The sequence below is a fragment of the Nipponia nippon genome, unplaced genomic scaffold (assembly GCF_047370975.1).
Source record: "Nipponia nippon isolate SJK-2023a ecotype South Korea unplaced genomic scaffold, ASM4737097v1 scaffold_6, whole genome shotgun sequence".
In the NCBI taxonomy this organism is placed as follows: Eukaryota; Metazoa; Chordata; class Aves; order Pelecaniformes; family Threskiornithidae; genus Nipponia; species Nipponia nippon.
The window spans coordinates 691,302-718,173 of NW_028262380.1; the positions used below are offsets into that span (position 1 = coordinate 691,302).

Genomic DNA, 26,872 nt, shown 5'->3' on the forward strand with positions numbered 1-26,872 from the left:
GTGGCCGGTTGCCCCAGGGAGGACTCCAGCAGGTGGCACGCCGGCTGTAGAAGCATCCCCATGGGGCATTGCTGTCCCTGCAGGCACCTTCACCGCAGTGTAGGCTTTCCCCACGAAACCCAGAGACCCCCTGGGTGGGTGGGTGGGTGCCCCCACGGCTGGGGTATCGCCCTGCTCTGGCTCTGGTACAGCACAGCGGGGCTGGGGGTGCCCCGAGGGGCTCTGGGGGTGCCAGGAGAGTGACGATGCTTGGGCTGCAGCGGTGCAAAGAAAATGTAGCCTCAGGATGACCCTTGTACCCGAGGCGCTGGGATGCTGCAAAAACCCAGCCCCTGCCCCAAAACAGCCCCAAATTAGTAAAAGGCAAGAAATAGCTGCTGCTGACAGCCACTTCTCAAAAGCAGGGGCAGGGACAAACCCCTGAAGAGGGAAGTGATGCAGTTTTGGGCTCCTTGCCCCCCGCACCAGATAAATAGCTCTCCCCAGGCGGCGAGCGGCAGGCGCCGTCCACGGACAGTGCGGCTCGGGACCCCAGGCGGGCACGGGCACTCCCAGGTAATGCCGCTGCTCCCGGGGGAGCGCTGGTGGAGGTGCTGGGATGCAGACACCCGGGGCAGAGACTGGCATGATGCTCTGCGGGGCTGGCAGGGTGGCACGGGGTGCTGACGGGCACCTCGCCGCGGGTGGGTGGCTGCGGCGGCGAGAGCATCTCCGTGGGGTTGAGTCTTGTCCGTCTTCTGCTGGGGACAGGGAAGTGGGTCCAGGCTCAGGGCTGGGTTTGGAGCCCAGGATGCACCCAACCTGCAGCCCTCAGCAAGGGTTCGGTGCCAGTCCCTGGGTGGCAGAGACTGGCAAAGCCACGACGGCGGCAGCGAGAGGGTGGTGAGGGACTGTGCAGCCTCCCGGCCCGTGTGGAGGGTGCCGTCCTGGCCTCTGGGACCGGGCAGGATCAGTGCCAGGCTGGGTGCAGAGCAGGCAGCGGCGGAGCAGGGCTGGGGTCCGGGGCTGTCCCCTTCCCTCCCTGCTGCCAGCGCTGCCCTGGCTGGGTCTCGCAGGCAGAGGGACGGGACAGGCAGCGGGGAGGTGGGCTGCCTGGCCCCAGGGAGCCGTGTGGTGGGTGGGAGCACTGGGGGACAAGCGCAGGGAGCTCCCTGCCACTCTTCGTCCTGGGGGAACGCTGCCCGACTGCCCCGTGGTCCCCATCTCCGTTGCTCTCTCTGCATGGGGACATCGCGGAGGCTGACGGCACCAACACCAAAAGTTTCCCCTCTTTGTGCTCAGCCCCAGATGCTGCATTTCTATGCCAATAGGTGATTTTTTGCTAAAGCTTGAAGAAGTTCGAGATCTCGCTTGCACTTGCTGGCACGCACAGGAGCCCTTGCGGGGATTTTGCTGGCTGTCCCGGTGGCAGCTCAGGCTGAGCGTGCCCGTGGGTGCAGAGGAGGCCGTTACAGGGTTCTTCACTGGGCAGTCGCCTCTTTCCCCCTGTTTTCCAGTGCATGACATCTAAATATTCTTGCCTAGTTGGTATTAGGTGATAACGCTTAACATGTTCTCCTCTGGCCTGTGCAATGCGGCTGGCCCAGACCGCCGCTGTGCTGTGCATGTGCACGCACACATAGAGCCCCTTACAAGTGTTTTTTCTCGAGAAATCTTTGCACATGTTTTAATTTCCTTGAGCTGATGAGCACCAGGGCCCCACCACAGGCTGCTGCGCTCCCCAGCCTCGAGGGTCCCCTTGGGGCCACGCCGCCCAGAAACCGAAACCGGGAGAAGCGCGGCAGAAGAAACGAAACTCGGCGTCGGCGTGAGCAGGGGGCTGGGGAGCGGACCCCGGCGCTGAGCCGCTGCTTCCTTCCTCCTCCGATCCCACAGCTATTTCTGGTCCCCGCGCATCCCCGGCTGCCCTCAGCCCTGGGGCAGCCCCGCAGCGCTGGGGGGCCGGGGCACCCCTCCAGGGCAGTGGCGGGGCCATTTCGTTTGCTCTTGGTGCTTCGGGTTGGCCGGGAAAAAATTCACGCAAAACCAAAGCTCTCACGAGTGCTTTGGAGTCTAAAATACCTCCCTAAACCGAATTAGCAGCGAGGAAATTCAAAGCATATGTTGGGAAAAAAAGGTGTTGGCAAAGTAGCAAATCATCGAAGGAGGAGAAGGTTGGCTCAAGGAGTAAAGAGCTGCCTTGTTCAATATGGAAAGATTGCTAAGGTGTTTGATAAAGACCTAAATTGCAATCAATCGGTTAATTGATTTCCATGGTAATGAAAAAAATTTCAGGAAAAAAATCTGTTTTATTGCAGAATAATTTTTTTAAATTTAAAAATAATTCCATCAGTATGCTTAGGTCTGGAGCTGCAAAAAGCCATTAAACCTACTAAAACTTGATAAATCCCTAGTTAAAACCATCCCACCTGAGCGTACAACACCAAACATCAGAGGCAGATTTTCGGGGCTGTGGCCAGGCTCCTCCTCACCACAGCTGGGCTTACAGAAATCAAAACCCTGGAGTCCGAACATCCGTGCCCTGCGGTCCCACCGCCGGGACCTGGTCCTCAGCCCGCTGCAACCCGCCGTGCGGTTGCTCCCACGGGGCACCGGCACATTTCTGTCTCCGGCTTTTCGGCAGCCGGGATGCCGTGTGCCCCGCGGAGCTGCGGTATCGGGACAGCTTTACATGAGCCTGACCGCGTCCCTCTGTCCTCCGTCCCCACGTCTGTGCCCCTCCGACAGATGCTCAGACCCTCCGGAGCTCAGCTGGTGGCCGTGAGCAGGTCGCTGGGATTTCTGGCTTAATGAGGATTTCCCCAAGAGTGCTTCTTTAGAAGTCTCTCTTCTCCTCATTTCAGGTATTTTCTTTTTGCCCTCATTTTTATTTTCAACCCAGACTCCCATAACCAGCATTTGCACGAGCCCATCCCATGCCGTACACACGTTCTCCGTGTCGGTATTATATCATTCTTCATTTGCTCCCCGTGCTGCACGGATGCAGTGAGCACATGAATAAGCTCCTTAAACCTCGCTGCAAAACCCGGACTCGCTCCTTAAACTCCGACGAGAGTTCAGTGGGGCCAGGGCTGCCCCTCACCCCGCACCATCCCCTCCCAGCCCGGCCCGTTGGAGACGGTGCATCCAGAGCGATGCCGGTGTTGCTGCAAGCAGGATTCATCCTGCATGGCTCAGTGACGTGCTTTGCTGGTGGGTAACTGATGCAAATGAGCTGGGATCGAGGTTTTCCCATTTGGTGCAGAAGGAATTGCCTTTGGCCGGCAGCGGGGCGGGCTCCGGCAGCCCAGCACAGGGGCATATGGTGGGAAAAGCTGGACTGCGCTCATGTACAATGCGTTTCAAGGCTTTTGGCCACCTCTTCTTCTTGTCAGGGTCTCCTCTGGCAAACGCCAACCTTGAAGACCGGCCACCTCCCACCCTCGTGGCCTGAGCCTTCCCTGCCTCTGCCCCCAGGGACCCCCAACAGTGCCCGGGGTGCTGCCATGCGCCTGCCCTGCTGGCTCATCCTCCTGGCCAGCCTCGTCCCGCCAGGTACGGTGCCACCAAGAGACCCGCTGCCTCCTGCCCCGCCGCGGCCCTGCTGGCACGGTCTGGCCCCCTGCAGGGGCTGGTTGCTCAGATTTACACCGGGAGGGGTGGGAGTGGAAGCGCTGATGCCCTGACCCTGCCAAGGAGCCGTGCATGATGCCCGAGGGACACAGGACAGGCTCTGGGATGGGGTGAGCATGGGGACGCAGGGGGACAGCCGGGGCATGAGAGAAAGGACAAGGAGACGGAGGGGGGTGAGGAAACAGGCTTTTGGAGGGCCAGGAGAGCAACTTTTCCTTTTTTACTAGTTTTTTAGACCTTTGCCTTTCAAATCCAGCTGGTGCCTTGTGCTCTCTGAAAGCACCACCCACAGACCCAGCTTTTCCCCATCATCTCGTTCCTGATCCGGTTGGAGATGTCCCTGCCAATTGCAGGGGGGATGGACTAGATGACCTTTAAAAGCCCCTTCCATCCCAAAGCATTCTGTGATTCTATCATCTCCCCCTTCTCTACCCCAAGATTTTCCCCTGGGCTGTTCTGTCTCACCCCTCCGTTCTCCTCTCTGAGTCCCTCCCTGCCTGCCACGACCCGCTGCCTGCTCGGGCACCTCGGGAGAGGTGATGTGGCCCAGGAGGGGAGCAGGGGGCTGCAGCCTGACCCCCCCCTTCCCGCTGCCTCCCCTCCGACACAGTCCTCAGCTCGTGGGGGGTCACCTACCCCAAGGTCCTGCGTGGCGTCAAGGACTCCTGCGTGGTGATTCCCTGCACCCTGAGCTACCCCGACGACATGTCAGCCTCCGACGGCATCGTGGCCATCTGGTACAAGGATTACGAAAACCAGAAGACGCTGGTGTACCACTCGGTGGACCAGGGGGTGGATGATCAGTTCAGGGGCCGTGCTCAGCTCCTGGGGGACCCCGCTGCTCGCAACTGCACCCTGCTGCTGCAGGGGGTGACGCCCGAGGACAGCGGGCCCTACAGGTTCCGCTTTGAGATCATCAATGGTGACCGGTGGTTGGCAGCGCAGGATGTGATGCTGAGCGTTTCGGGTAGGTACAGCGGTGAGACCCCCCTCCCCCAGCTCCCTGACTGCCCTACGCGGACATCCCACCCTCTGCTCTCCATCCCCAGACAACCTCGAGCGCCCGAGCGCTGCCGCCAGTGAGGAGCAAACCGAGGGGCAAACGTCCGCCTTGGAGTGCTCCACACCCTACGTCTGCCCGCTGGCCGATGTCACCCTGCACTGGGAGGGCTACGACCCCCAGGTCTCGACGGTGTCCAGCCGAGTCCAGCTGGACACGAGTGGGGTCGGCCACTACCTGACCCTCACCACCTCCTTCTCCTGGAAGGACCACTCCAAAAAGCTGCTCTGCAAAGTTTCTTACGGCTCCGTGCAGGCGATCGGGGAGGTCACCCTGCGGGTGAGACGTACGTGGGGAGGCTCTGCACGGGGCTGGCTGAGCGCGGCGGGGGGACGGGGGCACCTCTGCCATGGCCACACCAACCAGGCCCCCCTCCTGCCACCCACCGTGCCTCCCCCTCTGCCTCCTTCCCTGGGCCCCTTGGAAAAAGCCAGAGCAGACTCCCCTCCTGCTTCTCCCTCCCTCTCCTGTTCCCCCACCGCTCTCCATGGCCAGGGCTGGTGTCTGTCCCATAAACACTGCTGAAGTGCCGCGTTCCAGCTCCGTGGCACGTCCCGGCGCCCACCGCTGTGCCCAGCCCTCTCTGCTGCCGGTGGGGAGCTTTGCCCCCTTTCCCAGCTCTCCTCTGAGCAGAGACGCCCTCCCCGCGCCAGGGCCGGCTCCCGTGCTCGGGGGAGACCTGTGCTCCTTTTCCTGCAACAGACCCTCACATCTGAACAGCAGGACGGGCTCTGGCAGAGTCCTGCCCGGCCTCACCGCTGCCCGCCATGTCTCTGTCCTCCCCGCAGATGCCCCGAAGGACACCCACGTGTCGGTCAACCCCTCCACGCAGAACATCCGCGTGGGCGACACGGTCTCCCTCGCCTGCGAGGTGAGCAGCAGCTACCCCCCCGTCTCAGCATACCACTGGTACAAGGATGGGGTGGCCGTGGCCAGTGACCAGATGCTGACCCTCCGGGACGTTCGCCGCGAGGACTACGGGCAGTACCACTGCGAAGCCGAGAACGCTGTCGGGGCTGGTGTGGCACCTGCCTTGACGCTCTACATCTTCTGTAAGTGCCAGGGGAGCTCACCGGCGGCCGGGGCATTGCTGGAGGAGGAGCGGGGCCGCAGGAGCGGGAGGGAGTTTGCCCAGTGAGTCCGGACTGGGGCTGGCACTGAGGTGGCTGGTACCAGCTGGAGGTCCAGGAGCTGGGGATTCTGTGGTGGAGGACTGGGATGCCTCCATCGTGCCATGCCTGCATCCTTCGTCCCTCACGGCGCAGGGCTGTGGCGAGCCCCGAAGACGGGGCAGGGAGGGATTTGCAGCCAAGCCCAGGGAGCGAAGCCAGCTGCGAGGCTTCGCTGCCGCCGCTGGGAAGGAGATTGTCAGAGCTCATGGGGATTCGGAGCCAGGGTGGTCTGTGGGGAGCCGGGACCCTCCATCAGATTCTGCGGTAGAGAGAAGCCCCAGATGGCCACATTGCCCAGGAGCCTGCCTGTGTTGGAGCCCCACGGGGAGCATCTCCCCCCGGCCCGGAGCAGATGGGGCTGGTCTGCTCCCCCCAGAGCCCCCCGTGCAGACCGTGAGGGGCGAAGGACACTGTGGCACCCACCATGAGTTTTGCCCCTGGGGCTTTGCATTAAAGCCAAAACTTGAACCCCAGCGGGCAAGGTGCTGGCGGCAGGGACCGAACCCAAATGCCTCCCACCGCCATCGTCATCCGGGGGGGGCTGAGGGGCTCCCGCCTGTCCCCAGGCTCTGTCCCACGCCGCAGGGGCGGGGGGCCCTCTCCTGCCTCCGAGGCCATCCTGAACCCGCTCCCATCTCCGACAGCTGCAGAGATCTCGGTGAGCCCCGCGGCCGAGGTGCGGGAGGGGACGGCCACCACCTTGTCCTGCGACGTCCCTGGCAGGGAGGGCCAGGACCTCAACTACACCTGGTACAAGAACAGCGCCTGGCTCAAGGAAGGCACGGCGCACACCCTGCTCTTCCACCACGTAGCCGCCAGCGATGCCGGCTATTACTCCTGCAAGGTGACAAATGACCGCGGCAGTGACACGTCCCAGGCCATCAGCCTGAGTGTGACATGTGAGTGCCCACCGCTCCTGCCAGGGGACAGGGGGGGTCCCCGCCAGACGAGGCTCCCTTTGTGCCAGGGGCTGCGCAAACCCCTCGAGTCAAAACGAAGTCTCTGGCCCAAACGTCTTGAGTCCAGTTGAAAGGGGGGTTTCAGCCCCCCTGGGTAAAAGTTGCGATAAATGCAACAATTTCTGGCCGTGAGCCGCAGCTGAAGGTACCGTTACGTGGTATTTGCTGCGGCAGGGACCCGTCCCTTCATTGCAGCATCTCCCACGCCTCCACTAATCTGTTACACACCATAAACTGCTGGGAGGTTACTGACCGAGGAGCCAGCTATGATAATAACAGCTCAGGAGCTTTTGCAAGTCAGGGGAAAAATAAAATAGCCCTGGGTTTGGCTTTGACATTTCTGTGAGTAAATATCACCCGTTTACGTAAGGGGAAAAGCAGCTCGGGGCAGCAGCCGTGAGGGCTGGGGCTGGATGTGCCCCACGTGCAGGTAGCGGCCGCGCTGCGGGGACCTCCTGAGCTGCAGCATCCTCTTCCTCCTCACAGACCCCCCCCGGACCCCCACCATCACGCTCTTCCAGGAGACGGAGGGCGGCAGGCTGGCCATCGTCCGCTGCGCTGTGGACAGCCACCCCCCGGCCACCATGGCCCTTTACCGCGACGGCATCTTGCTGGCGGCCAGCGGGTTGCAGGCGGCCCCGCGCCAGCGGTTCGGCGTCACCGCTTCCCGCAACGCCCTGCGGCTGGAGATCCGCGGCGTGGGGCCCCAGGACAGCGGGGAGTACTGCTGCACGGCCACCAACGCCTACGGCAATGCCAGCGCCGCCAAGCCCTTCCTCGCCCGTGGTGAGTCCCGCTGCTCCCGGTGCAAGGGGGTTGCCAAGCTCCTGGCCCTGGGTCTTGGGTGTCGATGAACCCCCGGGGCTGTTGGGCTCCTGAGAGCTGGAGGGACCCACGTGGCACTGAAGGACATCGGTGTCTCGGTGGCAGTGCCCTCCCTGCAGCCCTTCCCCACCTTGGGGGGTCAAAGCTGCTTGCAGAGCTGGAGGCCATCCTGAGTTGCTTTTTTTTTTTTTTTTTTTCAAAACACCACAAAATCTGTAGCAACGTTTGTCCAAACTGTTTCTTCCCCATTCCCACAAGCCCCTGGCATGCACAGCATCTGGGCACACAGCGGGGACTGGCTCCTCCTGCTCCATCCCCTGACCCTCTGCCCCCTGCGGCTCCCCCAGCCCTGATGGTTCGGGGTGACAGAGGCAGCAGCCATGGACAAGGAGGAGAGGAAAGCCCCCCAAACCCATGTCCAAGAGGATCCTCCCTTAGGATGTCAAAAGAAACCAAAATGGACCTCAGGGTCCAATTCCAGAGAAAATAAACCTGAGGTTGGGTGCCAGAGTGGGTAGTTGGGGTCCATTTCAAGTTGGCCAAGATGCCTCCAGCCCAGCCCATCTCCTGCCAGCGGGCAGAGAGGACCGAGCCCGTCCTGGGAGCAATTGTCTCTGCTGGTGGCAGAGACCTGGGATGAACAGCTCAGGTGGAGACATCCCAGCTGGTGTCCAGTGTCCCCAGGGAACGTCACCCACCAAAGACGCAGTCACTGATGCCACGGGCTCCTGCAAAGGAGCGGCTGCTCAGGCCCTGCCTTAGAGGGAAGCTGAGCGTGGGGTTTTGGCCAGACGGAGCCAGGGGAAGGGCACAGGTTTGCAGCAGAGGTTTCCCCTCCCTCCCTGACGTCCCTCTCCCATTCCTCCTTCAGCTACAGAGGTCCTGATCCAGCCCTCGGCAGAGGTGCGGGAAGGGGCAGCCGTCACCCTGACCTGCTTGGGGGCTCGGGGTGCGGCGGAGGAGACCCTCTACACCTGGTACAGGAACAGCAAGTGGCTGCGGGAGAGCTCGACCCCAACGCTGCGCTTCCCCTCCGTCCGCGGCGAGGACGCAGGCGCTTTCCAGTGCACGGTCCGGAGCAGCAACGGCAGCGACACGTCGGCGGCCGTCCCGCTCCGTGTGCTCTGTAAGTCCTGCCGGGGGGATCTCGGGGCTGGGAGGGGTGGCCCTGCTGTTCCCAGCCCAAGGTTTCCCCCATCACCACCGAACACGGCCAAGGAGCTCTTGGGCAGAAATGTGGAGAGGGCGGAAAATTCCCTTTTGCAGGTAAATCTCTGAATTTCGGGGAAAAGAAATTCAGAGAATCCCAAAATTCCCAAGAACTAAAGAGTTTTAAAAAGTCCCGTGAAATTAAATTCAATTTCTCAGAACAAGAAACGATCCCTGTGAAAAATACATTCCAGTTGGATTTTGCCTTCCAAATATTTTCTGGGCTGTAAAATAAAATCTTCCCTGATACCAAACCAGGAAAAATACCATTAGGAAGTTTCAGTCCTGACCAAATGGCATTTTTCTGTAGTCGTGGTAGGAAATGTGCATCTCAGCTGGACCCCAGCTGCCCGAAGCACCGGGGTCTCTGCAGATCCACCCCAGGGTTTGGGGTCGGGCTGGACACCTGCACCCAGACCCTGAGCTCGAGCCAGGCGACAGCAGAGGTACCTGGGGCACGCAGGTCCCTTGCGGAGAGCCGGCAGATGTGGGACCCTGGGGTCTGGCAGCTGGGGGGTCATAGGATGCCCAAAAGCTGCTCAGGTGGTACTGGAAAGCAGCAATCCCTCGGGTTCTTGGGGTTCTCCCAAACTCAGGGATCCATAATCTCACCAGCGGTCTTTTAACCCCGCAGTCCCACCGAGGCAACCGGTGATGAGCTCGTTCCTGGAGACCCAGGGCAGGCGCCTGGGCACCATCCAGTGCACCGTTGAGAGCGACCCAGAGGCCAACCTGGTCCTGCGGAGGGGAGAAGAAGCGATAGCCTGCACACGGGGCTGCCCCGCAGCCCCCAGCCCCAGGGTCCACGCCACCTTCTCCTACAACAGCCTGAAGGTGGAGATCCGGGAGGTGGTGCTGGAGGACGAGGGGACCTACGTGTGCTGGGCCGGGAACCCGCAGGGCAACGCCAGCGCGGCCATGGACTTCAGGGCTGAGAGTGAGTGGGGCGGTGGGGGCAAGGGCAGGATAGAGCCAGATGCCACGCATCCCCACAGCGCCTGGGAAAATCCTGGGAGAGGGAAGGGTGGGAAGGGAGTGCCAGGGAAGCAGACAAGCTCAGGAGATCAAGGGCGATGGTGGCAGAAGGACAGAACGAGCAGAAATAGGCCAGGTGCCTGGGAAATCCAGGGTATCAAAAAATGTCTGTCCCAAAAGAGCTGCTGTGCACGAGTCGCCTGGTGCCAGGGAGGAGCACGAGCGGGGTTAAAGTGGGGGCTGCTACAGGAGGGGTGTGCTGGCCCCTCCAGCCCCTCCTGGTGGGTTTGGAGGGTTCCCCCATGGCCGTAGTGAGGGCTCCAGCTCCTGGGGGGGATTCACTGCTGACCCCCGCCTGGGCCAGACTGGGGATGCTGAACAAAATGCCGCTGAGGGGGTTCCCTCTCCTGCCGGCACATCACCCCTCGGCTGGCGGGGCGCTGGGTGGCCGGTACCCCACCGCAGGGAGCTGTTCCCATCATGACGTTGCAGGATTAGCCGGCATCTGCCTTCTCCTGGAATAACTGCAAAGTCACTTGCTAGCTGGCCGGCCTCGGGGCGGGTTTATTCAGCCTAATGCTGCCGAGGCGGTGCTGGCCATCCTGGCTACCGTCACGCCGCAGCCTGTTTGCCTCCTGCCTCTGCCCGCAGCTGCCAGCATCGCAGTGGCTCCGTCCTCCCATGTGCTGGAAGGCCAAGCCGTCAACCTGACCTGCTGGCTGAGCAGCGACTCCTCGGCTCTGCCCAACTTCACCTGGTACCGAAACGGGCAGTGGCTCGCCGAGGGCTCGGCTGCCTCCCTGGTGTTTCAGCAAGTGGCCAGCACGGACGCAGGTCTCTACCACTGCAGAGCCACCACCGCCAGCGGCAGCCGGAGCTCCCCTGCCATCTCCCTGGACGTGCTGTGTACGTACGGGCTGCTGTCCATGCCAGCGTGCCCGCTCTGCTCATGTGCGTAGCTGTGCCTGGGGTCTGGGCAGAGCTGACGTGGGTGCACGTGTGGATCTTTGAGTACAGATCTACGTCCCGGGCCTTCCTCCCGTGGGCGTCTGTCCTTCCGTGCCGCCGTCTGCAGCATCCTTACTTTCCTATTGAGCAAGCACGCACTTAACATGTGCATGGGGATGTGGGTGTGATCCTGCGGGTGTAAAGCCTGTATGCGTTTGAGGGCCGCTGTGTGGCATAGCACACCCCGAAAGGCCCACAGGGTGGCTGCTGTGGTGGGGACAGTGTGGTCACCCTGGGGACGGTGTGGGCCCCCTGGGTCTGGCAGGGTCTTGCCCAGCAGAGACCTTCTCTTCTTCCCCTCTTCTTCCCCTCTTCTTCCCCTCTTCTTCCCCTCTTCTTCCCCTCTTCTTCCCCTCTTCTTCCCCTCTTCTTCCCCTCTTCTTCCCCTCTTCTTCCCCTCTTCTTCCCCTCTTCTTCCCCTCTTCTTCCCCTCTGGAAGATGATTTTCCCTCTCTTTCTGGGAGGCCACAGGCAGCTGCTGCTTTCCAGAAGCTCCCGTGCTGGGGAGCGATAGCTGCACAACAGCCGTTCTCTGCCCTGTGCAGACCCGCCCCGGGACCCCCGGCTGACGGCATTCCTGGAGACGGAGAGAGGCCACCTGGCCATCTTCCAGTGCTCAGTGGCGAGCAACCCTCCCGCCCGGCTGGCCCTGCACCGGGGCGAGGAGCTGGTGGCCGCCAGCGATGCAGGGAGCAGCCCCAGCCCGCGGGTCAGTGTCTCGGCTGCCCCCAACACCCTCAGGGTGGAGATCCAGGAGGTGACACCGGCGGACGAAGGCAGCTACCGCTGCACCGCCACCAACGTGCATGGCACCGCGGCCCGCCGCCTGTACTTCCACGTGCAGAGTGAGTACCGCGCACCGTGCTCGGGCCCCGCCGGCGGGGTGGGTGGCACAGGGAGGAACGTCGGGCGGTGGCCAGGAGGGAGCTGACACAAAATGTGACCTTTTCCGCCCGGTTCCTGCCTGCGTGCCGCTGTCTGGCGGGACCAGTGCATGCTCCGGTGCTGTCCCACGGTGACAGCGGGGCAGAGGAATGTCACTGAGCATTGCGGGCGATGGCCAGGTGACCCAAAGTGACTGAGCTGCGGTGGCTGGCTGTGATCCTGTCCCCGGGCCGTGGCAGGGCCGTTGGTTTGGGCTAAACCGTCAGACAGAAGCCAGCGCAGGGCAGTGGCCGGCACCGGCTGTTTTGCGGCGTGGTTTGTTCAGCCGCTCCTCCCCCCGCCTCCCCAGCCGCTCGTCAGCGGGTGGGACGGGGTGGCCCCATCCCTGCTCTGGGGGGTCCCTGTGCAGGGGCTCAGGTGGGATGAGCTGGGACCCGGTGGTTTGCCCCGGGGGACTTTCTGGCTGCAGGTCGGCACCGGTGCCTCACCAGCACCCAGATGCTCTCGCCCCTGCGCCCTGCAGTGAGGCAGCACGCGAGTTACTCGGGGGTTTAGCAGGAATCCTGAACTGAATTCATTTTTTGGGTTGGGCACAGGCCCTTAGACCAACAGATCCAAATGTGTCTCCATGGCGGTGTCCACATGGGAGCCGGTGCCTGCGCTTCCAGCCGGTGCTGCTGGATCCCACCCAGGCTCCGGCTGCTGCTCCGGAGGTGCCGGCTCATCCCCCCGCCACGCCAGGCACCTGTATTCAAACACCTCAGCCCTGGGCACCACAAGCGTTTTCTTAAAAATAGTTGCCTAGTGCCAGCCCCAGGGTTGCGAGGGGCCGCAGCTTCCCTGGTCGGAACAAGAGCACCAAAATAATGCACGCGATGGAAGAGATGAGGGTTTTGTTTCCATCTCGTGCTGTGTCAGGGCTGTTCAGGGGCTGGCGGTGCTGAGCTCCGCTGCGGTGCTCTCTGAGCTGCCGGTATCATTTCTCCGTGCTCCAGCTGCCCGAGTCCTCGTCTCGCCATCCACGGAGGTGCGGGAAGGAGACGACGTCTCCCTGACGTGCCAGGTGGTGGGAGAACCGCAGGACGACACCGTCTACTCCTGGTACAAGAACAGCGAACGGCTCCAGGGGAGCCCCGACAACCTCCTTGCCCTGCCCAGCATCACCAGCGCCGCCGCCGGCTCCTACCACTGCCGAGCCCGCAGCCCCTCGGGGACCAGCGTCTCCCCGGCCGTCGCCCTGCGCGTCTCCTGTGAGTGGGACCCTCCTGGGAATCGAGGTGGGGGAGCGGGACGGTGCCGGGGATGGGATGCTGAGCAAGGTCGCTCGGCCACGCAGGGCTGTGGCTGGCACGTAGCGGGCGCCTTGCACGGCCCTTGCTGCTGGCACTGTCCCCAAACGCTGCGTGTCCCACGTGCAGGAGGAGGCTCGGTTTGAACTGGAGCCCTGCACGCTTTGTAACGAAACATCCTCTGCCCTTGGAGAATGCCCAAGTGGAAAGTTTATGGGAGAATATCTCCCTGATAAACCCTGGTCTGAATTAAAGCCAGTCGAACACCTCCCTTTTCAAGCAGAACTTTCCGATGAGAAGCGCTGTGGCCGCCCTTGTCTCAGCTGGCTGCGTGTTGCGTAAAAAGGGGAAAAAAAAAATGCAATAACAAATATTTTGGTTCTGTTAAAACAGCATGTTTCAGTCGACGTGAAATTATCCACATTTTTGGGATGGAGGGAAAAATCCTGGAAAGGGAAAGTCTGGCTTAGGCTTTTGCTGCAAGCGTGGGCTGCTGCTGCCCCGGCGCTGGGGAGAGGTGCCAGGAGCTGCTGCAAACGCCTCGGGCTGTCGGAGGAGGCTGGGGAGGGCGATGCCACCCAGGAGCCGGGGGGCCCAGGCAGCCCAGCCTCGGGGGGCTCTGGGTGCGGACGCAGGGTTTGCTCACCCTCCGTGTAACGTCTGGCCCGGGCAGATCCGCCGCGGGTGCCGGTGCTGACCTCCCTCCTGGAGACACCCGAGGGGCAGCGGGGCGTCCTGCAGTGCACGGTGGACAGCAGCCCGCCGGCAGAGTTGGCTCTCTTCAAGGACCGGGCGCTGGTGGCCTCCACGGCGCTGCCCCAGCCCACCGCCCCGCCGCGGCTCAGCGTCGCCTCGGCCCTCAACGCGCTGCGGGTCAGCATCCGCCCCGTGCTGCTGGAGGACGAGGGGGAGTATGTGTGCGCCGCCAGCAACGTCTACGGCAACGCCAGCGCCGCGGTGAACTTCACGGCAGGCAGTGAGTGTGTGCGGGCAGGGGATGGGGATGGAGCCGTGCAAGCAGCGGGGGCAGTGATGGAGGCAGGGGGTTTACGGTGAGGAGGGGAAGGCAAGTGCTACTGTAGGATGCTTGTGGGGAAGGGAGGGCAGAGAGAAGCTGGAACAGGGTGGACAGCACAGAAACAGAGAAGAAACTGAGGACGATGCCTGTTTGTGGGGACGGAGGGCTATGCCGGAGGTGTTCCCGGAGAGCTGCACGTATCCCCCCGCACACGGGGAAGGAACTGCAGCTCCTTGCGGAGGTGAGGCAAAGGGCTGGCTCTGCTGCATCCATCCATGGCACGGTCCTGGCTGTGCTGGCAGAGCCGGCGTCACCCTGGGCTGTCCCTGCAGGGGCGGGGGTGTTAGCAGGGATGGGGCTGCAGCATCTTCATCACTTCTTGTCTGGAATGAGGGGAAAAGAGCCCCAAGTTGAAGTCCTGGATGAGACCAGCTCTCCCACCCAGCAGCCCACTGCCCTCCTGCCTAGCCGCCCCTCCATCGCCTCCTGCCCGCCCCGCTCTGCCCGGGCATCACCTCCTTCCCCTTCCCCCACAGCTGCCAGGCTCTGGATCTCCCCCTCCCCGGACGTCTGGGAAGGCGAAGCCGTCAACCTGACCTGTGCGGTCCAGAGCGGTGGCGAGGAAGCCCTGAGCTACACCTGGTACAAGAACAAGGTCTGGTTCAGCAGTGGCCCGTCCCCGTCCCTCACCTTCCCCAGCGTCACTGCCGCCGACGCCGCCTCCTACCACTGCATGGTGCGGACCCTGGCACGGACCCGCAGCTCTGCCCCCGCCACCCTCAACGTCCTCCGTGAGTTCCTGTGGGCAGGGGGCTTCACCCGCGGCAGGGACCCCGCCGCGCTGCAGGGAGGTCCTTCGGGTGTCACTTGTCCCCTTGGCTGGGAACCCTCCTGGGGGCATGTTCTGGAGTGGGTGGGGGGCAGCAGGACCTACCTTAGTTTTGGGTCTCAAAAAAACCAAAATTAGCTTTTGTCCCAGGTCTTAACCAAGCCGAGCTTTGGCCGGGTCAGACACAGGACCAGGGTTAAACAGCCCCACGTCGTCTGCAGATTTCAGTGACGCTTCTCCAAGCACCCCGAGTTTGTCCCTGTGCTTTGCACCAAACTGAAACAGAAAAAACTTTGGCTTTCAGGAAACGTTGTGGGATTTTTTTTTTTTTTTTCCTGATTTGGAAAATGAAAACCAGACTTTGTTTAAAAAAAGACGTGCAAAAAAAAAAGTGTAGTTGCAAGTCAGAATGTAAGATTTTATTTCCTTTTTATTAGAAAAAGACGGCTTTAACTTATAAATCTGCTGTGAGGAGCAAGTGTGGAGGAGCACTCCTGCAAATGTCCCCCAGAGAGCCGGAGACCCCGGCAGCAAACCCGTTGCTTCTCTCCCCCCTCCTGATTTTGGACGGGGAATGCCGGATGGATGCTGCTAAAAATACCCTGGCATTAAGGGCCCGAGTTGGACCCGCAGCCGTGCTGCCTGTGCACAAGCCTCGCTGTTGAGGTTTGCCGTGCCCCGATGGGCAAAGGGTGGTTTTTTTGGAGGCTGGGGTGGGAGCGGAGCACCCAGCCGGGCCGGGCCACGCTCCCACGCCCGGCCGGAGCTGCCACAACCAACTCGCGAACGAGCTGCAGGTTAGAAATGAGCTCGGCGAATGGCCCTGCGCCGTGGTTTGAGCATCGGTGTGATGGAAGGAGCCCACGGGTGCTGAGGGAAGAGGCAGCGCTGCCTGGGCAGGCACTGTGCTGCAGGCAGCGGAGCCGGGCAGCAGAGCATCACCGCCCCGGCTCGCAGCCCAGCCGAGACCGGGAGAGCAGCCGGCCCGACCTGAGCGTCGCAGGCTGGGGATGCTCCGACTCGCCGAGACGCTGCTTGTCCTACAGCCCGCCTCTTTTCTCCCCCTTTCCCCCCCGCAGACCCCCCCCGGAACCTGCAGATGAAGGCCTTCGTGGAGAGCGGCGAGGGGATGGCAGTCATCCTCCTCTGCGCTGTTGAGAGCAACCCCCTGTCCGAGATCACCCTGCTCAAGGGGGGGCAGTCGGTGGCCTCCAACCCCCCCGTGGGAGGTGGCCACCCCGGACAGAGCGGCCACATCTCCCTCGCTCCCAACGTGCTGCGGCTGGAGCTTCGGGAGGCCACCGAGGAAGACGAGGGCGAGTACGAGTGCCGGGCACGCAACCCTCTAGGCAGCGCCCGCGCATCCCTGCCCCTCCATGTGCAGGGTGAGTCCGGCTTCGCCGCGGGTGGGGGGACAAGGGGCTGGGGACGCCCGAGCGGGCTGGTATGGGCACGGAGGGGTATGGCCCAAATCAGTAGCGTTGCCCTGGGGCAGCAGAGCATCAGTGCAGGGCTGGTGGAAGGGCAGGGAGGTGCTGCTGCCCGCTCGGGTGGGCACCCACCCCATGCAGGCACCCCGCTGAAGGGTGACGGTGGCTTTGGAGCCGAGGAGGGCAAACCTTGTGCCGGCGAGGGCCAGCTCCGCTCCTCTCTTCCCCAGCCGTCAGGGTGGTGGTGCGACCCTCCGCCGAGGTGCCCGAGGGGACCGATGTGACGCTGACCTGCCAGGACGCGGGTGCTCGCCCGGGCACCCTCTACACCTGGTACAAGAACGGGCGGTGGCTGGCGGAGGGGCTCGACGCCTCCCTCGTCCTCCCCGCTGCCCGCCGCACGGACGCGGGCGCCTACGGCTGCCAGGCGGGGAAGGGGCTGCGCGGCCGCCGGGCCACCCCCGCCGCCCTGCGGGTGCTCTGTGAGTGAGGGGCGGCTGCCTGGGGGGGGGACACACAGACGCCACCGGGTCCTACAGGCAATGGGGGCCCTGGGCAGCCCGGGAGGGATGTCACTGTCACAGTGCTGGGTTGGGAGGGCGGTCTGTGTCGCCACCTGGTGACATCCCGCGACAGACCCCGTGCGGGGGGTCCCAGGCGCTGCCGGGGCTCGCATGGCCTCCCTTCACCCAGCAGCAAAGCCGTCACCCCCCAGCCCCCGGGAGGGGTGGTCCCCTGCCACCAGGGCTGCTTGCAGCGAGGGGGGGGACCCTGTCCCTGTCCTTGCAGATGCACCCCAGGAGCCATCCTTCATCTCCCTGGTGGAGCCCCACGGGGGGCTGCGGGCCATCCTGCTCTGCACCGTCGACAGCTTCCCACCCTCCGACATCGCCCTGCACCGGGGTCCCGCCAGCGCGCCCCTGGCCTCCACGCGGGGCCCGGCCGACCCACGCTTCACTGTCCAGGCGTCCCCCAACTCCCTGCGGGTGGGGATGGGGGGCCTGGAGCCGCGGGACGCGGGGCTCTACGTCTGCTCGGCCAACAACAGCTATGGCACCGCGGCCTCGTCCCTGCGCCTGGACGTGGGAGGTGAGGGTGGCCCCGAGCCACGGCCACGGCGAGCGGGGCTCTGGTGGGAGCATGGCTTTTTTGGGAGCCTTTCAAGGAGTTGTGGGGATGGCGTTGTCCTGTGCAATCCCAGGGCACTCCCTGACTTCCCAGCCTCCCTCCTCCTCCTCAGGGGTCACAGTCACAGTTGAGCCCTCGCCAGAAGTCCCCGAAGGCACCACAGCCATCATGACCTGCTCAGCCATCCCTTGGGTGGGCGAAGAGGCCAACTACACCTGGTACAAGAACAGCCGGTGGCTGCGGGACGGACCGGCCGGCTCCCTCATCCTCACCCGCGTCTCCAGCGCCGACACCGGCTCCTACCGCTGCCGGGCGAGCGGGACACGGGGCAGCGCCGCCTCGGCCTCGCTCAGCCTCAGCGTGCTCTGTGAGTGTCCCCTGGCCCCGCGGGGACAGGCCACCGGGCAGGACAGGGCGTGGGCAGTGCTGGGTCCATCCAGCCCAGCATCACACGTGTCCCATCTGCACCGTCCTGCTCCGGCGAGGAGGCCTTCCTCCTCTTCTTCCTCCTCTCTCTGCCATGCTCCTCTCGCTTTGGGACGGGGGAAGAAGACGTCGAGGTTTTGTCTGGCAGTGGTCCCTCAAAAGTCAGATTTGGAGTCAATGTGCTCGGAGCCGGGGGGACGCTCCAGTTGCGGAGGAGGAAGCGAAGGGCTGGGGAGGGTGTGAAGCCGCTGGCCCCAGGCTGGGTGGGCTGGAGCTGATCCAGACTGGAGGAGGGATGCGTTAAGCAGCCCTTGGCAAGCGTCCGGGCCAGCATGGGAGGGGGTCCCATGCCATGGCCCACTGCCAGCCCCATCTCCCCCACACAGACCCCCCCCGGGACGTGTCCGTCAGCACCTTCCTGGAGAACCGCAGCGGGAGGGTGGGCATCGTGCTGTGCACGGCCGACAGCCATCCGGCTTCCACCATCGCCCTGTACCGCCGCGGCCGGCTCCTGGCCTCCAGCCTGGCCCTCGCCACCGCGCCGGGGGTCCGCGCCTCCCCCTCCCACAACGCCCTCCGCGTGGAGCTCGGGGCCGTGGGGCCGGAGGACGCGGGCGAGTACACCTGCGTGGCTGGCAACCCCCTGGGCAACGCCACGGCCGGTGCCTACTTTGACGTGCGCAGTGAGTGGGGCTGTGCCGGGGGCGGTGGGGCTCGGCGGGGAATTGTGCCAGAAAGAGGATTTCAGAGCCGTAGGGCTGACCGCCAGGAGCGGGGTGAATCAGCCGTGAGTCTTTAGGTGGGTGGGAAAAGAGGGAGGGTTTTATTGCAAGAATTGGGTATTTCCTTTCAAGGAGCTTTTCTCCACAAGCATCCCAGGCTGGTTTTTATGAAAGGGATAAAAAAGCCCACAGAAACAGAAAATGGGGTTGGATGCTGCAGAACGATCAAAAAAAGCGAGGAGGAATTGGCTTGGGTTTGACCACTGGCAGAAGGGGATGCTGCTGCTTGTCGCTGTGCCGGGTGACTCCCCTGCCCAGCCCCGGGTGCTGGCGGGGGACAGGACACCGTCCAGGCGGTGACGGTGATGGGTGACCTGGGCAGGGGCAGCCGGGAGCAGCGAGTGTCCTCGCGGGGTCCCAGCGTCGTGCCATGCCACCCTGTGACCCCCCAGGGCGCGTCCTCGACCCACCGACTGGCTGTCCCCCGCCCCGGGGACCTGGCAGCAGTGACAAGAGCTGTCCCCTGCCTGCAGCCAGCTGTCACAGCTACCTCCCTAGGGTCCCCTTCACCCTTCGCGGGGCAGCCGGGGGGGGGGGGGTCCCCATGTACCCTGACCCCATGCTGCGGCTGCAGCCATGGGGAAAGGGCCAGGGGGAGGCCACCCCCATCGCGGGGTCTCGCTGAGCCGGCAGCCCCGGTGCCAGCGGGGTCTGCCCCAGCTCCCCTCTGCCCACAGCTCTCACCCATCTCCTGGCGTTCACCATCCTGGCCGGGCTGCTCATGGCCGTGATCTGCGTGGCCGCCCTCGCCCTCCTGGCTGTGAAGCTGTGGCCCAGGTAACATCCCCAGCTGGGATGGGGAGGAGGGGACAGGGACCCCGGGCTGAGCTGGCCCATGGTGGCGACCGGGGGTGGCAGCTCCCTCTCCTCCCTTCCAGGATGAGGAAGTTTTGGGGCTGGTCCGCTGCTGAGGACACCTTCGAGCTGCGGAGCAAACAGGAGCAGGCGCAGGTGGGGACCTCGTCGGGGTCAGCTTTGAGGAGCCTGAGCTCGGGGGGTCCCCACGGGGGGGCCATGGGGTGTGCTGTGCTGGAGAGCATCTCCGTGCTGCGGGGGGATGCAGGGCCGGGCATCCCCGGAGGAGATGGCAGGCAGAGCCTCCCGAGGACCAGGGTTACCCCTTGCAGGCTCATCCGAGGGGCCTTCACAGCACACGCGGGTGCTGACCCCTCGGGGCGATGCTCTGGGTGCTCCCCTGGCCCAGCGGGCTCCACCGTGGGCAGGGTTTCCCCAGCCAGCCCCAACCTTTTCCAGGTGGATGGATCTTCCTAAGCCGGTGGCTTTTTGGCCCAGGAGCAACTGTAGCAGCTGGTGCTGGATGCGCACAGCCCTGGCCTGGCTGGATCCAGGCAGCCATCGCCCTGGGGACAACCCATCCCCGTCCCCCTGCCCCTCTCCTGCCCCTCCGTGCCCTCGTCCCTCCCCGCCATGGATGTTGTTCTCACGCCAGGCACGGTCTGTGCTCGCCACGGCGCGTGGTGCGCCGCGTGCGCCGGGCACCGGTGAGCTCTGACGGCTCAGAGCTGCTCTCCAGCAGCGAAACCCCAGGAAAAAAAAAAAAAATCTCCCAGTGGTGGTGCAAGCCTGGGGACAGCTTCTCCATCACCACCGTCCTCCTCTCCCCCCACCAAAGCCACCACCCCCGGGTGCTGCCCGCCGTGGTGTCTGGAAATAAAACCCGGAGCAACGCGCGGCCGGTGGCTGTTGGGATGAGCTGGGAAAGGGTTTATTGCCCTGCTTTGGGAAGGGTGGGGAGCTGGAGGGAGCTGGGCAGCCGTGGGGCTGGGCAGCGCTGGTTTGCCCGGGGATTCCCCGGTGCTGGTGTGTGATTCCTTCCCTGCTCCCGCCTCCGTGTTATGGCCCAAAGCCGGGCTGCGGCCCCTGCGGAGCAATGGCTCGGTCTGCGGACGGGGCTGCGGGGCAGGAGGGAGGTCGGGGACGTGATGCTCAGAGACACCCCGTTTTCCTGGTGTGTCTCGTCAGCCCCTTGGACAGGAGGGCAGAGGTGTCCCCAGGCCAGACGTGTCCCCTCCTGGCCCACTGCCGTTAGATGTCACTCTGTGGCCGCCTTGGCGCCGGACAGGGCCTTGGCCACGGGCGTGCAGCCGGACGGCGCTTCGGAGCGTGGAGCTGGAGCTTCCCGAGCACGGCTCGGGGGCGATGCTCCCCTGTTACCCGCCTGGTTTGCAGCTCCCATTCATGCACCGAAGCAACGCGGTGCCGTTGCCGCGGGACAGACAGCTGGCACCCGCAGCCCAACGCCCCCCTGCTTTTGCCTGTGTCCCCCCAACCCTCCAGCTCCCTGCGCTCAAACGTACCAATCTACCAGCCACATTTCTAGCTAATTTCCCTCTTCCTCAGCTCCCCGGGTCGCACAGACCCTCATCCTCCTCGGGTGCGTCCTCCCGGGGCTGCGGCTCCCGGTGCCGTGGCCCGGTGCCCTGCGTGAGTGGGCAGGATGGTCCCATGGGTGCAGGGCTGGTGGGACAGCAGCATTCCAGGGAGTCTCACCAGCAGACGTGCAATATCCCCCTGTGCCTGTGCCCAGGGTGACAGCGGGGCCCCACTCGGGCTGTCCCCATCCCTGTCCCCATCCCCGTCCCTGTCCCCAGGCGGGGTGGCAGGGGCAGGAATGAGGCTGGGATGTGGGGACAGTGCAGGGCAGCGATGCCTCCCACCGGGCTCCCTGTCCCTCCAGGGGCTCCCAGCCCCTCAGAAATGCCCACAAAGCGGGGCGAGGCGGTGGAGGGGCTGGGAGAGGGGGGCTGAGCGGCGATGGGGACAGTTGGGGACCTTGCTGCCGCCCGCAGCTGGGGGAAGGTGGGTGAGGGCGGAGATGGTGCCAAGCCTGGGGAGCACAGTGACAGGACCAGGGGGGGAAAGGACACAAGCTGCAGAAATCAAAAGGCTGATTTGATATAAGGAAAAATAACCCTTCGCTGCGAGCATGGTTGATAGGGGAACTGGGGGCTGGGAAGGCTGTGCTGCCTCTGTCCCTGGGGCACCCAAAACCTGGCAGGACGGGGACCCGAGCAAGCGGTTTGCCCTTCAGCAGAGGGTGGCAGCCGAGACCTGGGGAGGTCCCCAGTCACACTACGACCCGGGCTGGTGATGGGGCTCGGGGTACAATGCCACAGCGCTCTCCTGCACTGGGAGGTGCCCAAATCCCCACGTCCAGGCAGCCAAAACCTCCCCAGAGCCGGGGCGACGGTGAGGGGCAGCGCCGACGGTGGGGGGAGCAGAACTGGGGGGCTCGGACCTGGCACCGGGCAGGAGTGACCCCGGCAGAGCTGCTCCTGCTCGCAGCACCGGGATGGGGAGCTGAGAGACTGGTGCTGGCTGGGGACTCAGTCACGGCTGAGGGGACGATGCTGGGGATCCAGTTGGTGACTGGGTCCCCTGGGTTCGCAGCAGACGCTTGGAAGCTTTTGGCACAAGCCTTCCAAAAGCAATTCCTGCCAGCAGGTACCTGCTCCACCGCAGGCGTGTAACACCAGTGCACCCCAGTCAGGGGCTCGTGCAGCCTGTTTTCTGCACTGGGAGATGGAGACACCAGTTTGGGGGGGTTAGACCCATCCAGCGACCCCCAGGTGCACTCCCCCAAGCACCCCGCAAGGCCCTGCGCGCTCCGAGCAAGGGGCTGGCTTTGCTCTGCGGGCTCAGCTTGTGTCTGTGCATGCTCTGGGGGTGGGGTGGGATGGGATGGGATGGGACGGGACGGGATGGGATGGGATGGGATGGGATGGGATGGGATGGGATGGGACGGGACGGGACGGGAGCGGCACTGAGCCCACGGGCAGCGGGCAGGGTGGCGGGCAGGGGGGCAGCAGGCATCCCCCTCCCCAGCCCATTGCAGCAGCCGCTGCCTCCTCGCTGAGATCCCTCCGAGCATCTGGCAGCAGCGAGGTTAAACCTCCGTCAGCTGCTAAACCGCAAGCCCAGACAGACGAGTTCGGACGGAGCTGGGGTGACCTGGGCAGGTCCATCCCTCCGGCTGGAAATCACCTTATCAAGGTACCTCCGTGGCAGAGCCCTCCAACTCCCCCGCTGATGAACCCACCTCCTCCTGCACCACCTGCGCCCACGCCGCTCGCCGCCTCCCAACCGAGCCCCCGGGCTTCGAGAAGGGTCCCCGGCCGCATCTATTCCCTCCCTCCCGCATCTCCCCAGCCTGAAGTTAATTAATTCTTGCCCAGACCCCCGCGGGCGGCCGGGCTGCTCCAGCTGGCCCCTCCTGCCCACCGTGCCCAGCCGCTTGCTGCGGGGGCCAGGGCAGATGTTGCAGGCTGGCGCGCACTCGTCGGCTCCCGTGAGCCGCCGCTGGCCGGCCGTGCCAGATGCGGGCTCTTCCCAGCAGCGCAACTGGTGCAGGCTGGTCCTGGGGGCGCGGAGAAGAGGGCGAGGGGAAGGTCCCACTGGTTGCAGGACCTGGATCCAAGCACAGGCACCGGCTGTGGGCAGGATGGGGCAGGCACCGGGCAGCACCGAGGGACTGCTTCTGTAACGCTAAAGCTCTGCAAACCGCCTGCCCTGGCCCGCACGGAGGGGCTGGGAGACGTGGGGAGCAGCAGGGCTTGGGAGAGGAGCGGGGTGCACGCTCGCCTTAATCCAGCCCCACGGCTGCAGGAACACCCAGCGCCGCGGGCAGGGAGCCAGCGATTACCTCCGGGCCCTCTGAGCTCCTTCTCCTCCTTTCCTTCTGGAGCGACACATGTTAAGCCAAATCCTTCCATCACATGGTTTAAAGGCAGAGCAAGGGAATAAGGGCAGGTCAGAAGGTGAACTGGAGGCCACGGATTTGCCATCGGGCAGAGGACCTAGCAGAAATGTGCTAGGCATTTCTCCTTGGATAAATTAGTGCGTGCTTTGATTTGCTGTTTGCAGTAATCCTGGGGACGGCTGAAATGCACCCGGCGCTGGCGGCGAGGGTGATCCGGGGGCATGCGTGGGGCTGGGCTCGCTGCCCTCGCTCTGCGCTGGCAGAGCCGTCCCCAAGCGTAAGCCCGGCCGGCCTCCGCACGTCAGCGATGCTGATGGCTCTTGCGATGGGTATTGCTGGCCTGCCGGGCTCGAAGGCCCCGTTTGGTCGGGAAGCGAGCCCACCCGCTCCATGTGAGCCGTGGCGTGATGTCCCCGTGCAGATGTGGCCCTCAGCCCTGCCCTGCGCCCCGGTCCCTGCCGGCTCCGCGGCGGGGGCGGCTCTGAACAAGGCCAGCCCGGCGGGTCGGTGCCGGGAGCGCGGGCTGTGGGGTTGCCACCGCGCCGCCAAGGTGAGAGATGTGTGGCAACGCCGTGCCACCGCCTCGTGATGCCTCCCCACTTCCCGGGATTTACCCCCAAACCGTTGGCAGCCGAACGCCCCCACCCCGAGCGCGCAGCCCCCCCAGGGGTGCCCCTGGCCAGGGTCACCTCTCCTCCCTCTCAGCCCTGGTGCTTCTCACGTCCTCCCCCCCGAGGTTTAGTGCTCCCCGTAACATCTGCTAAGTGCATCCCGCTTCCTCCTGGCCATCGTCACTGATGTCTGTAGGTCACCGCTAGCCGTGGAGCCCCGCAGACCCTCTGCAGTCCCCTCAGCCCGCCCCAAACGCCCACGCACCGTGGGAGCCGGGAGGAAGGGCTGCGAGGGGCGGCTGGGTCCAGCCCCCCAGGAGCCCCCTCCCTTCTTCTCTGCCCGGGGTCTCGTCACCTCATAAACCCAGCGGGGTCTGGGGGTGTCTGTCCCACGGGGGCTGCAGGAGCACCCCCAGCCCCAGCGCTGCCTGCACGCCATCGGGACCCCGCGGCTCCTCCTGACAGCAGCTGAGGTTTATCAAGGTCCCTTGGGTCCCCCCTTGTCTGCCGGGATCGTCTGCTCAGCCGGGGCCGCTGTGGGAACCTGCACCCCGAAAACACCCCGGGGCTCCACGGACGCGGTGCAACAAGGCCCCCAACTGCATTAATTTGATGCTCATGAGCTGGAATTGCCCGTGTGCGGCGGTGAGGGGTGCCTGGGGGGCGAAATGTGGTTTGGAGCCGACTCCCCCCTCCTGGGAAGCAGCCGGCCCGGGGGGACACAGCCAGCGTCCTGGGGGGTCTGGGGAGCGAGCTTTCCAGCAGGGCAGGAGCCAGGGGAGCTGGAAAGGTCAAGGTTATCAAAACGTGGTAGCAGGTCCCCGCGGCTGCGATCACACCTTCCTCCACGCACCTGGTGGCACACGGCATGCCGTCAGCGCCCACACCTTGTCACCCGCGTGTCCCCGCAGCCCCGCGCGCCCTGGCTGGGTGCCTGCCTCGGGGCCGGGAGCAGCCGAAGGGCAGGGAGCGACGTGCAGGGCGGCACACGGACCAGAACCTGCAACAAAACGCTGAGCAGAATAACTGCGACCGCCCGTTGGAGCAGCCGAGCCCCGAGGTCTGTCCGTCCTCCTCCCCGCCACCCCTTTCGGTGCCACCCCAGCACCCGGCTGGCTCTTCACAGCTCGTGGCTCCGTGTCCCTCGTTGGTCCAGGCTCCGCTGCGGAGGTTTCCAGTGAAACCGGGGGTCTGCGGACACCCGTGTGCCTCCACAGGGCTGGCACTGGCTGTGCCAGGCTGCCCAGCAGCGGGACGCAGCTGCGGACGAGGGACAGGGGACGGAGGGGCCCGCAGCCGTGCCACCTTCCCCACGCATCCCGTGCACACCCGGAGAGGGTAAACTGAGGCACGGATAACACAGCCTGTGAGTGCAGTGGAGCTGGGGGACAGAGCCAAGCCATCGCATCCCCCTCTCCCAAGCCACGGTCTGGGGGGCCGCCCTGCCCCATGGGGGCCTGGGGACCCGGGGGGGCGTGGGGTGCGAGCACTGCTTCTTTCAGCTCCCCACCCTGCCCCGTGTCCCTCTGAGCTCTTCAGTCCCCCCCCAGTGACTATCTTTCTCAGTTATCCGGAGCCGGCAGGGTGCTCGGGGCTGCGGGGCTCGCTGGGGCCAGGCCTCTGCCACAGCCACCGCTCTGCCTGGAGCAGGACTGCCCGGAGCAGGGATGGGGCAGAGATCCCAGGAGCAGGAATCCCTGAAGTGGGGACCCCAGGAGCTGGGATCACAGAGGGGGAGGGATGTGGGGATCCAAGAAACCAGGATGCTGGGGGAGAGGATGCCAGGAGCGGGGTCCCAGGGGCGGGGATGCCAGAGGAGATTCCAGGAGCTGGGTCCCAGGAAGGGGGATGCTAAAGGAAGAGATCCCAGGAGCGGGGTCCCGGGAGTGGGGAAGGATTTGAGGTCCCCGGACCCCACCGCTCCCCGTGTCGAGGTGGCCCCGCCGCTGCAGAGCCGTTGGGGTGGGGGCCCCGGGGGCGGGGTGCTGCTGGCCGGGCCGGGGCGTTGCGGGGGGACCCCCGCTGCCGGCGGGCTGGGTCACTGGTGGGGTGTCGGCGCAGCCGTGCCGGGGGGCTGCGGCACCGGCCCACCGCCTTTCCTTGGATTTCGTTGGATTTCCTTTGGTTTCGTTGGATTTCGTTGGATTTCGTTGGATTTCGTTTTACGCGAGCGGGCGCGGCGGGGCCGGGCGGGCCGGGCCGCGGGGAGCGCACCCACCCGCGGGGGAGCGCGGCGGCGCGTGGGGCGGCCGTGGCCCGGGGAGGGGTGTCCCCAGCCCGGGGAGGGTGCCCCCCACCCGGGGAAGGTGCTCCCCGCCCGCTGGCGGGGCCGCCCGGGGCTCCCCGGGACAGCCGGTCCCGCTAACGAAATCCGCGCTGCCGGGGGCCCGGGGGGGGCCCACGCCGGGCCCGGACACCCGCGGGAGGGCTCCGGGACGAGGGGGAGCCCCCGGGACCCCCAGCGCTGCCCCCCCAGCCTCTGCCCCCGGCGGGGTCCCGGGGCGGGCGGAGCCGCCGAGGCCGCCCGGGCCCCGCGTGTCCCGGCGCGGGTGGGGGGGTGGCCCCGGGGGTGGCCCCGGGGCAGCGACCCCACGCTCGGCCGTGGGAAATGGCGGGGCCGTGCCCCCTGCCAGGGGCCCCTGCCCACCCACGCCCGCCTCTGCTGGCGGTTGCCGTGGCCGCGCGCACCCACCCGTGTCCGTGCACGGTTCCGCTGAGCCCGTGCGCACCCACCCGCGTCTGCGCACGGCCACAACGGCTCCGTGCACACCCACGCGTGTCTGTGCCCCCTCACGGCGTGTCCACGCCCGCCCGCCCGTGCCTGCGCACGGCTGCACCGGATAACTGGGTAACCGGGTTAAAACAACCAACCCAACAGCCCAAAGCCCGGCGCACCCACGGGAGCGGAGCCCCGCACGGTGACACGGGGCCCAC

At 64.9% G+C, this 26,872-nt stretch overlaps 1 protein-coding gene across 2 annotated transcripts; it reads left to right on the forward strand.

Moving 5' to 3' along the window:
* Positions 1–422: 422 nt before the first annotated feature.
* Positions 423–20,300, forward strand: SIGLEC1 (sialic acid binding Ig like lectin 1). 2 transcript variants are annotated; one of them, XM_087737769.1, is made up of 23 exons: positions 423–555; positions 2,728–2,843; positions 3,375–3,534; positions 4,223–4,579; positions 4,662–4,958; positions 5,461–5,724; positions 6,489–6,743; positions 7,290–7,589; positions 8,500–8,754; positions 9,472–9,774; positions 10,464–10,718; positions 11,366–11,665; positions 12,701–12,955; positions 13,668–13,970; positions 14,549–14,803; positions 15,921–16,226; positions 16,502–16,753; positions 17,061–17,360; positions 17,512–17,766; positions 18,212–18,508; positions 19,285–19,384; positions 19,486–19,558; positions 19,862–20,300. In XM_087737769.1, the coding sequence occupies exons 3-23, from the start codon at positions 3,486–3,488 to the stop codon at positions 19,877–19,879; spliced, it is 5,049 nt and encodes a 1,682-aa protein (XP_087593895.1). In that variant the 5' UTR covers positions 423–555; positions 2,728–2,843; positions 3,375–3,485; the 3' UTR covers positions 19,880–20,300. The 2 variants fall into 2 exon arrangements, with proteins under 2 accessions (XP_087593895.1, XP_087593896.1); XM_087737770.1 differs by lacking the exon at positions 2,728–2,843 and having other exon boundaries at positions 538–555.
* The last annotated feature ends 6,572 nt before the right edge of the window (positions 20,301–26,872 follow it).

What these genes read in the sequence shown, in the direction of transcription:
- SIGLEC1 (XM_087737769.1), top strand. Translation starts at nt 3,486, where the DNA reads ATGCGCCTGCCCTGCTGGCTCATCCTCCTGGCCAGCCTCGTCCCGCCA. An exon ending in CCTGTACTTCCACGTGCAGA is followed by an intron (nt 11,666 to 12,700) that starts GTGAGTACCGCG and finishes TCCGTGCTCCAG; the next exon opens with CTGCCCGAGTCCTCGTCTCG. An exon ending in CCTGCGCCTGGACGTGGGAG is followed by an intron (nt 17,361 to 17,511) that starts GTGAGGGTGGCC and finishes CCTCCTCCTCAG; the next exon opens with GGGTCACAGTCACAGTTGAG.